This window comes from Trichoplusia ni, chromosome 11 (genome assembly GCF_003590095.1).
Source record: "Trichoplusia ni isolate ovarian cell line Hi5 chromosome 11, tn1, whole genome shotgun sequence".
In the NCBI taxonomy this organism is placed as follows: domain Eukaryota; kingdom Metazoa; phylum Arthropoda; class Insecta; order Lepidoptera; family Noctuidae; genus Trichoplusia; species Trichoplusia ni.
The window spans coordinates 7120897-7134500 of record NC_039488.1 but is presented as its reverse complement, the minus strand read 5'-3'; the positions used below and the strand labels follow the sequence as shown (position 1 = coordinate 7134500).

General features: G+C 35.7%; 1 protein-coding gene across 3 annotated transcripts in view; it reads right to left on the bottom strand.

Annotated features, from left to right (window-relative positions):
• Positions 1–3017: 3017 nt before the first annotated feature.
• LOC113498879 (fatty acyl-CoA reductase wat-like) overlaps positions 3018–13604 on the bottom strand; it is a 29786-nt gene continuing 19199 nt past the window's right edge. For all 3 annotated transcript variants that reach the window (XM_026879041.1, XM_026879042.1, XM_026879043.1), the window contains exons 5-15: positions 11114–11236; positions 10268–10393; positions 9746–9891; positions 9138–9247; positions 8651–8728; positions 8161–8284; positions 7368–7493; positions 6525–6644; positions 5997–6126; positions 5039–5166; positions 3018–3928 (exon numbers count right to left, since the gene is read on the bottom strand). In XM_026879041.1, the coding sequence (XP_026734842.1) occupies positions 3841–3928; positions 5039–5166; positions 5997–6126; positions 6525–6644; positions 7368–7493; positions 8161–8284; positions 8651–8728; positions 9138–9247; positions 9746–9891; positions 10268–10393; positions 11114–11236 (1299 nt within the window). In that variant the 3' untranslated portion in view covers positions 3018–3840. The remainder of the gene's footprint in view (positions 3929–5038; positions 5167–5996; positions 6127–6524; positions 6645–7367; positions 7494–8160; positions 8285–8650; positions 8729–9137; positions 9248–9745; positions 9892–10267; positions 10394–11113; positions 11237–13604) is intronic.

Sequence of the window (13604 nt, the reverse complement as noted above, 5' to 3'; positions counted from 1 at the left end):
TTCAAATTTTATTAATGTAAATTGCATTGGCATCAGGTTTGAAGCTACCCTGAAGAATTTCAGCCTGCAGGCTTATCGGGAAGTGCCTCAAAATTGAGTTGAGTTGAGAAACAAACAAGAAAGTGAGTTTATAAAAACGTGGGAAAATATCCTACATACATATAATATGTATGTACTGTTGCCGTCAAACTTGAAACAATGTCTGTTATTCTTTCCAATATTTATATTCTAACGTGCCAAAGTGTTAAACTGTGTTTTATTATTTATGTTCCATCTAAATAAGTAAAAAATGAACTCGAATATTTTCCTATAAAGGCAGCTAAAAGATATTCTAGTAAAACACTATAATTAAGACAAATACAAGGCCTATTGTTGCCTCTTAAAGTAAAACTTCTGTAATCGTGGAAAAGGGACGCCGTGTCTTACTGTCTCCGTTACTCTTTATGAGGTGACGGTAACAGGTAGACTATCTGTTCATGAAATTATCTACTGATATTTATATAATAGTTTTAGGTATGTAGTACCTGCAATTAAATGTCGTGTGTGTAGTTTTTAATATTTTTATACTGAAGACGAAAACTGTACGCTATGCGATGCTATAGTTTTTTTTACGAATATTGTAACTAGAAGCATAGTGTAAAATGGAATTCCTCATTAAAATATTGTTGTGAATCTCAGTTATTTGCGAGATTCAGTTTAATACCAGTATTTTTTTAAATAAAGTTGACACAAAAGCTAATCTTTATAACACAGCTAGACAGACTTGTCATAATGACTGTCAAAGATTGACGTATGACAGTCGTTGTTTCCCCATCCATAGATCAATCGCGGCAAGCACAGCTTAACCTTAAAATCACCCAAATATCTATCACCCATTTAGCTACGAATCTCATTAAGAAGCTCGATAAGTACGGTATCTCTTGGAAATTAAATAAATGTATTTTGTGATATCTAAAGCATCGCATAGCAATACAATACAAACTTAATATAAGGGAGTGTGTACAATAAACTCAATGTTTAAGGCTTATTTTCACTTGATATATATGTATGGTCTCTATAAAGCATTTATGTAAACACTTACTAACATAATTTGTAATAATAGTGTAAGAAAAATATTTTGTAGTGATTTTTACATTCCGTAGGTTTATTTTTGTTTACAAATTAGATGAGATTTATACATTATCAGACTCTAAAAGTTTCTGTAGGTAATTAACATGTCTACAAGCTAATTATGTCAGGCTTCCCTAAAATGTATGGTATTGACATTTAATTATTTTTTTAATACGACTCCCGCAGTAAGAAGTTTATTCCTTGTATAGCGGGGGGTTTCACAAACATACAAATCACATGCACAAAGACAGCCAGACTCTAAACAAGCATTCGTGGATCACACAAACGCTTGTCCAACGCGGGATTGAACCCGCGGCACGACGCGCTCCGGTGTTTGGCGTAGTGATCTCAACCACTCGGCTATCCGTTCATTCGTTGGGTCACACTCATACATTTTAGTTACTTAATTATTGTAACTTTAATTTGTCTTAGGGCCTATTTTTCAATCGCCAGATAACTTTTATTCGCCGAATATGCTTGACGTTTTGACAGCTTTTGTATAGAAAATATCTCAAAAATATGTCGGCCATATCTATTCCTCAGATAAAAGTTATCTGACGATTGAAAAATCGGGACTTGTGAACTATCTTTTCATATGTAAATACTAAAACTCTTGAAAATCACGTCTAATTTGTATATCAAAATAGTCTTGTAAGTTTATTTGTAGTCTTTCATACATATTCCATCCAGGAAAAGACTTAAAAATTTTGTACATCTTTTACATTGCACAATTTTAGTTATTTGTAATTATATTTATATATGGTGAATTTTTGAATTGTATTACAATTATGTATGACTTGAAAGAAAAGATTCCATAGAAGATATTCTTTAGAATTATCTAGCACAATTTTGGATATTTTTTTACTTTTTCGAAAAATCATGTCTTAGTCCCAAGTTGTGTTAAGGTCAGGGTCTCACTGACAGCTGAACACCAGTAAAAGTATTTTGACCACCATTGATATTATTGTTTTGATTTGAAGCTTAATTTGACTGATTTGTATCCCTGTAGTATTTTTTCTCTTAATAATAATTAGACGCCATTTGTGATTACATTATAATGCTAATTTTCAACTTAATTATTTCAAAACGCAGAATCAGGTAGTATTTGTTATAAAATACAAATAGTATAATAAAAAAAAATAACCACAGATAGGATTTGAACCTGCGACTGCAATTCTCGTCATAAGACGTGACTCGGTGCAATAATCAAATCAAAATATTGATCAGTAACGCCGGTAACTTAATTGTTAAAATAACTGGTATCTATAGCCAGGGGTCACTAGTTCGAGATTTTTTCATTTTATTATTTGTATTTAACTACAAAACCTCATCATCATCCTAGCCTTTTCCCAACTATGTTGGGGTCGGCTTCCAGTCTAACCGGATGCAGCTAAGTACCAGTGTTTTACAAGGAGCGACTGCCTATCTGACCTCCTCAACCCAGTTACCTGGGCAACACGATACCCCTAAGACTGGTTTATTACACAATCTTATTAAAAGGGTTCAATTAATGAGTAAATTAGCAATATAGTGTATCAAACTACCCGCTTTTTATATGGACTTGTATTGAATCTCAATTCCCTTATTCATTGTGAAGTGGTTTATGTTTTAATAAAAAAATATGAAAATATATGAACATTGTTTTATTTAAAAAATAGTTGCAAGCCTGAAGCTTATTTTGAAAAACTATTTTAGAAGCTGGTTCCTTGTATTAATATATTTTAGCCATTTGCCAGATATGATATATGAGAAAAAAATAATTAAATCCCCCTAAAATGTAGGTCTTAATATAAGTATATTGATAATGACTAAAAATTAAACAGAAAATCATCATTAAATTGTTTATTTTTGGATAAAATATAACGTTACACTTTAAACTATAATTACAAAACTTAAAAACTATTATACTTAACCTATTTTGTTTACAATTAACTTGTCATGTATTTTGAACTGTTTTCAATTAAAATTACTTTAAGGACGGAATTTAACAACTTTGATATGTATAAAGGTATGAGTCAACTATCATGACACAAAGTACCATTTGCAGGTGTGGGAAAGAGATGCCTATACGCCCTGTATTACGCTGTCTTTCTTTCACAAATGCATCAGTATGAAAGATGGTGGTAGGCCGCCAGTTTCAAGCTTCAAGTGTTTAAAACGGTTTGCATTTTAAAAGCGATTCTATTGATTTTTAAATAGACATACCTCGCAACGCACTCATCAATATCAAGTCAATTCACTATTTTTATAGTTACAATCTCATTTTTATGTCGTTCAAATGTATGAAAATATCGTTTCTTTATGTCAAGTGACTGACCTGTCATTTACATGCTTTGAGTGTTTGCCGTTAATGATTGAAAAAATACCGCTTGGCCTAAGGTTCTGGTGGAAAGATAGCATAATGTTTAATGAAAAATAGTTTTGGTAACATTTCGATATGTTATCCTAAGTTATTCTTAAATTTAAAGTTTATGTTACAAAAGATTTTGGTCTTTAAAGGTTTAGTTAAAAACCGGGCTGATAAAAAACATTTCGAAACATAAAAAAATCCGCCATATTTAAAATGGTGGCTCCGTAACTGACAGTGAAGAATAATTTACATTTTTAAAACCCCCAAAAAACTATCACCATTTTTGAAAACCTTCCCAAAAATAGCAATAAATAAAAAGAAAATCAATTTTATTGTTTGAAGAGATTTTTAAACCTAACTTATTTTAAAATCACCTTTATTCACCAAAGTAGTGAGAATATCGACCATAAGACATACAGCGCCAGGACGAAGAAAATGAATCTTGCTATCTGGTGCAGATAGTATAACCTGAGAAAAAAAGCTAAATTAGCATAATATATAACGATACGATACAAAATATATAACCAAAAGAATAGGCTTCAAAACTTTGACACCCTATCGCCATACATCGACACAACACACACTTAGATTCCTGCAAACCACTATTTAAAAAAACTAAAATACAGGCAATTTTCTCACTTTATATACTGGAAATTGGAATATTTGTAAGAAAACATCCACAGCTATTTGTAAAAGCCTCTAAAAAAAATGTGTTCAGCAAACGAGATCCCACCAAGATATTTGTACCAGGTTGTAGAACCACCCTATATCATAAAAACTGCATGTTTATGTGTATTAAAATTTATAATAAAATACCCCAAACTATAAGAGAACTTCCATTTAGACTGTTTAAATTAAAATTAAAACAATGGTTGTCACAAAAATGTTTTTACACGATTACGGATTTTTTAGAAAATAAAGTAGGTAATAAAACAAATATATTTATGTAAATATAAACATGTACACCTTTTAATATATGTAGCATAAGTTTGTAATTATATTCCTGCCCGACTATGATTTAATTATTGTATGCCTAAATAGGCTGATTGTAGTACTGGATTATTATTTAACACCTGTAACCTACTCAATCAACGCAATAAATATACTTTGACTTTGCCTTTGACTTTAACAACGCTGATGACATAACACGGTGGTTAAGGATTAGTAAGTAATAGACTGGCACTACCCGATTCCTCCCCCGAGGTGGGAGTCTACCCGAATTCCCCTGCTATACCAAAAAAATATTATCCCATTTTCATGTATTTAGTCGTTGTGATACCGCCATATCCCCATGATACCCTAAGTGTTATCTACTTTTTTTGTTTATCCGGGGTGAAACCCTAATGACTTCAACCCACGTCGAGGGCACGGCGCGGAGATATGTCGGACTTCCACCAACTAAAAAAACCCCGGGCCCCTTCTACTACTTTAGCCTGAGTCACGGGATCGCTCGCGCATTTTCTGCGCGTCTGGCTGACTCTAGTACTTTGGACTCCTCAAGGGATAGGTGTAAAAGAGCGTTATTTACTATAAATAGTTTTAGAACACCAAAAGAAATAGACAAAAGTGCCTTTTTACCTTTTCCACTTAATCCTGGCTTGTGGCAGTGTGTCATCGCTCTCCTTGAACAAATACCTTCTGATACCAACCATGTAGTCTTCAAAATACTCGCCCCAGTTCATTTCGCTCATTGTGAAGGGATATAACTGAAAAACAACAGCGACTTATGTAAGGGGAACTTCTGGGCCCCAATCCTGCTATTTACAATGACCGATGAATTAATGGGATTTGGATTAAATTGGCACTATTCGTATTATTCTTAGCCTTTTTCCTTACAATAATTGGAAATTCAGTAAAGGGCGGAACACCCACGGTCAAAACAGTAAATAGACAATTATTTTTTTGCAAAATACATTCATTGGCTATCGTAAATAGCAGAATCGGGGCCCTGGTCTACCACACTCATAAAGGAAGCAGAACAGTTCATCAATGACATAGGGCAGGGTAGGCGAACCTTTATGCATCAACGTGCCATTTTTTCTAAAAAAAACTTTAATGGGGTTCACTCGCGTGCCATCAAATAATTTTGACTTTCTGATTATTTGGAAAATAATAATTATAAATACTAATTGATCGTCTTAAAATACCTAATTCTGCGACGTGCCCAAAATAGTGTGCCATTGGTTTGCCTGCCCTGACGTAGGGCATTGTCTCTCTTCCACATTTTCAGGTGGTGGAAGAGCTCAAGTGTATTATAATAGAAGTCAGTGACATTGGGGTTAATCTTTGATCAAGGTCAAGGTCACCTTTCGAGCAATTAATGTTTTTGAAAATCCTTTGGCATTTTTACGCTTAAATTTTTTTTTTTTTTTTCATAAAACAACGAGGAATAGAAAATATTTAAACTTTTAAATCGAAATCTAATATCTCTGTCTTCTATAAACTGTTTATCTGATTCGAACTCCGACTGCTGGTTCACCGCACCACGAGTCGCTTCTCCACATAAACTTACACAGCATACAGTGTATTTTTTTACCATCTTATCGGCTTCAGAAGTCTTGTCCCAGAGTTCCCGTGTCCGTCTGTTGCAGAAGGAGATCTCCCTCGTACAGAAGTAGGAAAGAACAGAAGAGAACTTGTGTATCTTTCGGTATACTTTTAGCATCCTGTAATAAAATAGAGATTATGTCAATTATTGTAGGTATATTAATTAAAGAAACAATTTTTCGTAAAGAAAAATGTGTTTTCCAAACTGCTCTTTTAATCAGTTCATTGCCATTGTGGGGAATGCCTTCAATATGAAGACGAAAATTTATGAATGTCTTTTACGTCTTGACACTTAAGCAGTTAACTAATGTAAATAAAACGGAGTGCGTTAAATTAAAACATGGAATTTTTCTAACATCGCATCGCGCAATTTTATTTATTTATTTATTCATTATGAACACACAAAATAGTAAAAAACAACATTATGAAATAGTTTCCTAGGGAAAAATTCTCCACTACAATGTACCTACAGGTACTGAACAAAAAATAAGACCTTATTTTTATAGAAGTTCCTTACTTTGGTTTCCTCCCGAGACACATAGCTAGGCCATCGACCATCGCTGCTGGCAGCAGATGTAAGAACAGCATGTATATTTTGTTGAGGAGAGCCGATTTCGTTAGCCGTAGCGATATGAACCTGAAAATTAAAAACAATATCATCAAATGTTGAGTTCATTCATCATCATCATCCACAGCCTTTATCCTCCCACTGCTGGGCATAGGCCTCCCCTTTCTCGTGCCTATTTCTACTGTTCTGTGCCAGCCTCATCGAGACTCGACCCGAGACCTTTACTATGTCATCGACCTCATTCGACAAGTTCATTACAGAGCCCCAATCCACTATTTACAATTGCCAATGAATGAATGGAAATTGGATTAAATATGAATTAACTAATTGTATTCTCCGAAGCATCTACAATGAAATTCCAAATTTTCAATTTAAAAATGTTAAGAAGAATACGAAAAGTTTAGCATCAGACCTCAATTTCACTAAGGATAGATAATGAACAGAACATTTAATTATTAGTGAAGTTTTTCGTAGTGTATACACTTTTTACTGAGCGAAGTTTTATACACATTCATTTTTATACACCTCATGCATAAAAAATTACGGCGAAACTTAAAACAAGCAAAGTTTTGCACAAGATGCTATATGCTTTTCCTTAACCAGAACGGAGCCCGCAATACATTGGACATGGTTGTCATTGGTGAGACCTATACCATTGAAATTCGGTTATCCGAGCAATATTTCTCTGTAAAATCATTGAATTTACAATACAATCTTCCTTGTTAACACTGATTTTCAAATCTTCACCTGTTTTTGTACCTTTTTTCCAACAAATACTTAAAGAAGACTTACCAAACAGCATTTGAGAAGGGATAGTTATGTATCCTCTCCAAGTTCTGTGTCAAGAAGTCGCCCCATGTTATCCTGTTCTCAACGGAGCTGACGAAGTTGAAGATCGGAGGCTCGAGAGGAGGTGAACTGAGGAGGATAATTCAATATCGTCTTAGGTAGTATCGTTTGACGGTTTGTAAAAAATGTATATTTTTTCTTTTTATATTGATATAGTTTTAAAAATGTAAATATTAGTTTAGTTTAATTTATTGTAAAAAAATATTTTAATTGATTATGTATCTTGTCTTAGGTTAAATCAGAGTTATTTTCAAGAGTTTTGGCTGTTAAGCTGGCCGTTCGGGTGCTCCGAAAATCAAAGAATTAGAATTTTGGAGAAGCGAATAACCCAAAAGCCTGGCTATCGTCATAACCTAATTATTGGTCTAGAAAAACGCTAAGGAGAATCGCTCAAGCCTCAAAGATATCCTACTAATATTATAAACGCGAGAGGTTGTATGTATAGATTTGTGTTCCTCTTGCACGCAAACACCACTGTCCGGATTTCGACCAAATTTGGACACAGTTAGTTCATAAGCAGGATTAACACATAGACTTTTATCCCGATTTTATTGTCCCATCATTTTCGATTTGTAGCGGGCGGGTCCTCGGGTAACAGCTCGTAGTTACATATAACTGAATAACAAAAATATAAGTATGTATAGATGAAATTCAGGACATACCCGGAAATATAATTTAATATACTTAAGAACAGTATTCCCCCAGAACCTAAAAACTTGTCTCATACGGTACTAACCTGTCTTTATAAGCGTTATGTACACTGCAGGCCGCTACCATGAGGCAGTTGACCACGGAGTCGACGGGCACAATGTCTGCTGACACCATCTCATCACATTGTACTGTCCTGAGGATACCCGTCGCTGGAATTGATGAAAAAAGACTTTAAATCCATACTAATGCTATAAATGTGATAGTATCAGTCTATATTTCATGCCAGAACCGGTTGTAATTAAATTTGGTACATAGATAGTCTAGAGCCTGCGAAAGGACATAGGCTACTTCTATCTGCAAAAAGGGTTGTGAGGGGGGGGGGGTAATTGGGCTCAAAATTGAGTCTTTTAAATGAACGGCTTTGAAATTTCTAAGGCTATAATGCCTATAACCAGGATTAAGACAGGATAGTTTTTATCTCGATTTTATGTTCTCGTGGGATCATTTTCGAGCTTTGTAACAAGTGAGTCTGCGGGAAAAACCTATTTTTATCATGTCTTTAGAGGGATGCTCACCACTGCCAACTGCAACTCCGGTGGGTCCGTACATGTTGTCCAGCCAACCTTTTAAAGGTTCCTTAGCTGTCGATATCACTGAAATCATAACACCAAAGAAATTTCAATAATATGCAAAAAACATCACTAGTTCTTCGGTTTCTCTCTCTCTATTTTTTTTTTGGTTTGGGCATCTCCCAATGATACTCATTGCTTTTAATACGAAAACGGACATGACTCAGGCAACACATGACTTGACTTTCAGGGCAGTCTCCAAGCGACTTCCACCATGGAACTCATCAAGATACATACATTAGCACCTCAATTCGACCTTGAAATCTGATCCTGGCAGGCCATTAGCCATAAGCCGAACCAGAGCAAAAATATTTACCAATTAGGGTACATGACTTGAAAGGAGTGGACACTTAATTTTCCGTTTCCTCACTCCTTACACTCGCTCTGGCAGGCAGTTTTATAAAGAGTCTAGTAATTTTGAAGGGTTACTTACCGATGGCTGGCCTAAATATACCTATGGGCATATCCCCGGCGTTAACCCTCAGCTCCTTCTCAGCGAGCGCCTTTGTGAATGTGTATGTATTAGGCCAGGGTCCGAGTATACTGAAATAAACAATTATTGGTACATGTATCAGAATAATGCCTATAAGTCTTTATCGTCCTAGGCTTTTCCCAACTATGTTTGGGTCAGCTTCCAGTTAACCAGATGCAGCTAAGTACCAGGGTTTAACAAGGAGCGACTGCCTATCTGACCTCCTCAACCCAGTTACCTCGGCAACACGATACCCCTTAGTTAGACTGGTAGTCAGATTTCCTAACTTCTGATTACGTAACGTATGTCACAGATGAATGAATAACAGCCGGGACCCACAATTTAACGGGCATTCCGAAACTCGGATCACATCGTTATGCCATTGGTCACCCATCTATGGCCCGGCCGTATCATGCGTAGCTTAACTTGCTATCGATCAACTGTTGCAGTTGTAGTTTAGCGACGAGCTGGTTATAATGTTTTGAGGAAATAGGCCTTTGCCAGCCCTACAGCTCATTTATAACCTTTTACCAGTATTTCAATGAGTTTATAAAGATAAAACCACTCACGTGGGTAACACTTCATCAATCTGTCTGTCTGTCAGCTTGTCTATCGTCTGTTGCAGCTGTTCGCAGTCCGCCTCGCAGGGGTAGAAGCGTTCCTCGATTTTGGGCAAATGGGAGTTTGAGTACGCCGTCGATATGTGCATTAGTACCTGGGGATAAGGTTCATTTTAGATTGTGTTTTTGTTAGTATACTATTCATGAATGGAGAAAGTTTTTACGTATGGATGTTTGGATGTTTGTGCCTCTTTCACGCAAAAACCACTGTACGGATTTAGACGAAACTTGGTACACAGATAGTTAATAATCAGGACTACCACATAAGAGAGTTTTGCTCCTGAAAAAAGTAACTTTGGACAGATTATTAAATAGCTTATTTCTTTAGGAAACTTTAAATGGCAGAAGACGCAGTATTTAAAATGTTTTTTTTTTTCACAGATTAAATGAAAAAAAGTGCCTGGAAAACGGCCTATAAGAAATAAAAAAATATTTTGTTCCTTATAAAAGAAGAAAAAACAAAGATCTCACATCTAGTTTCTTCATATCCCGAGCCAGTCGCAGTAGGTGTAGGGGAGCCCTGACGTTAGTAGCGAGGGCTGCTCGCAGGTGCTCATCAAATTTGACAGTAGCTGCTGAATGGAATATTATGTTCACCTGAAAGATACAGAAAATATTGATTTCTAGACTAATTATGTAGCTTGCGGTTAGTGTATGAAGGATTGCAACGCATTGCCATACACCGACACAAAAACGCGGATGACGTAGCACGGCGGTTCAGGTTTAGTGAGTAAGAGTCTGTCACTAGCCGTTCCCGCCCTTGAAGAAGCGGATGTCCATGAGGATTCCCCTGCCTTAAAAAAGGCTAGCTAATGGAGCAATTAAAATATAGAGTAGGATTTTTTTTAACTTCAAACTAGGTCAATGACTGAGAATTCATATCTCTCCCGATCTTGTAGAACAGCAGTTTCTTGTATCTAGATCAACAGAAAGTTGTAACAATAGTAAAATATACTTTTTGTAATATAAACCATTCAGATTACTATATAAAATAAGCACGAAGCGACTGTTTTTTACGACTACCAGTTAAGCAGTCAGGGTAACTTTACCTACTATATCTAACCAGAGACAGATTGCCAAAAAAAAGAGTATTTTTCGTTTTATCACATCATTAAAAAGTGAAGAAGATTAAAATCACTCAAGATGATGAAATATATTTTAATGGGGGCTAATAACATCACTGGTGTCGCTTCCATTATTTGTTTATGAGATCAAAGAAAAAATACGCATCCAATATTTTTTTTCAATCCGTCGACGGACTAGATACAAATGCAAATACAAGTCAAAAACTCCATTGCTTTATATATATATATATACCTTCTCAGTAAGCATCTGTCGGTCTGTAAGTGTGAGACCAAGTCCTGTCGCCTCGCAGTCAGCTGGTACCACCACCACTTTGTGACGGAACTTTGGTACTTCATCCTTTAGCCGGTTGAACACCTGGAAATAAAGTTACAATGGGGTTAGTTGTGGGTTTACAATGGTTGTAACGTTTGGGTTTATTTCTAAAGTACTTCATTGTAAGTTTACGTTTGGTTTAATAATGCTATGGAGTAACTGGTTTTTAGGTTGAAACTTCCTTTTTTCCGTTAGGGTGCTCAGATAGGAAATGTCGACTCTAGCGTTCTCAAAAAAGACATTTAAAAGTGATGAATTAATATCCTATTTGCAGAATAAATGATTTCATCTTATTTCAATAAAAATAATACCCGCCTATACACGGTGATTTTTTAGTCGTCTTACAAAAGGAGCCCAGTTCATGTATCCGACGTAAAATACCCCTAGGCGCGATTTTTTTTTTTATCATCAACTTAGACCATAAGTACGAAGAAAAATTAGCCAAGAGAAATCTGAAAATACTCTTAAAAATGATAAAAACGCCGCCGCTCGCGCCCACCATTGTTACAAGGCTCGGACCGCGCTCGCAACAGAGCTGTGTTTCTAAAAAACTACGACTTTCATCATCATATTGAATAAAAATTGCATTTTAAATTTATTCAAATCTCATAAATACCTATTTTTTTTATCATGAACGAGTTCTAGTCAATGGATACATGAACTGGGCTGCTTTTGTAAGACGACTAAAAAATCACGGTGTATACACACTGCTGGAGACATACCTCTTCCCGTCTCAGGTTGTAAGCATTGATCACTACGCTAGCTTGCCTACTACGGGGTGGGCGATTTCAGATTCCAATATTTTAAAATCTTAGAATATTACACACAACTTTGAAAAAGTCACTTTATCACTTTGCCTGCGTTGCTATCGAACCTGCACATTCACAATATTAGCGTTATTGTATTATTTTGACCTCAAACTGCACTGTTAACGGTAAAATTTAAGTGAAATCTACGATATTAGCTAGTCTATTCCAATCAAGTAAAACCCAATTTGACAATCCTTCACTAATATGGTATATATACATACAATCCTTTCACACATCTATACTAATATATAAAGCTGAAGAGTTTGTTTGTTTGTTTCAACGCGCTAATCTCAGGAACTACTGGTCCAAATTGAATTTTTTTTTTGTGTTGAATAGACCATTCATCGAGGAAGCCTTTATTTAGGCTATAAACCACCACGCTGCGACTAATAGGAGCGAAGATACAATGGAAAATGTGAAAAAAACCGGGCAGGTATACCTAAATTATAACTTATATCTTCTACCCACGGGGACGAAGTCGCGGGCAACAGCTAGTATAATAGTATTTGGACATATTATTTTAGCAATGTCAAAGACTCAATTGCCGTGACCTAGTATTTGTATTAGTACCTATCCGTTTTTGATTTGTTTAGTATTAAATTATCGCCTTTCCTAAAATGACTAAGCTAAGTTACTTTGCTCAAGAAATGAATCAGTTTTGAAGAATGTTACAAGGAAATCATTTATTGACGACCTCCGTGGTCGAGTGGCGTACGCACCGGTTTCAAGGTGTCGCTAGCTCTGAGGTCCCGGGCTCGATCCCCGCTCGGGTTAAAGTAAAAATTCACATTTCTACATCGTCTCGGGTCTGGGTGTTTGTGGTACCTTCGTTGTATCTGAATTCCTAACACAAGTGCTTTAGCAACTTACTTTGGGTTCAGAACAATGTATGTGATGTTGTCCGCATTTATTTTATTTCGGAAGTAGGATATAGGTACCATCACTTTTACGTGTCTTTTGTATTATTAAAAACGAATATCGCATTAAGGAATTTAATCCTTGTGGGTGAGTCCTTGGGTCGCGTGTGTTTCACAATCATTCAAAACACATACACAAACGCTTGTCCTAGACGGGGAACTTTACATACTAGCTTTTTCTCACAGAAGTAAAAAATGACCTATCATATTTAAATTTTCACGCCAGTTAAATCTATACTATCTATACTAATATATAAAGCTGAAGAGTTTGTTTGTTTGAACGCGCTAATCTCAGGAACTACTTGTCCAAATTGAAAAATTATTTTCGTGTTAAATAGACCATTCACCGAGGAAGGCTTGAGGGTATAAACCATCACGCTGCGACTAATAGCAGAGAAGATACAAAGGAAAAAGTGAAAAAAATAGTACAGGTATAAATCATAACTTATATCTTCTACCCACGGGGACGAAGTCGCGGGCAACAGCTAGTCTACTATATTTTACACCCTATATAATCTTGACTAAACCAAGGTAAAGCCCAAAATTAACGTTAACTTGCATAGCCTTAAACCTGAAAGAACTTCCGTCCCATAAAATACAGTTAACATTATAATTTAACTACATAGCTAGTGCCCAAAAAAGGTTAACATATTTAACCTCGGAATCTGCCGACCTTTGAACGAG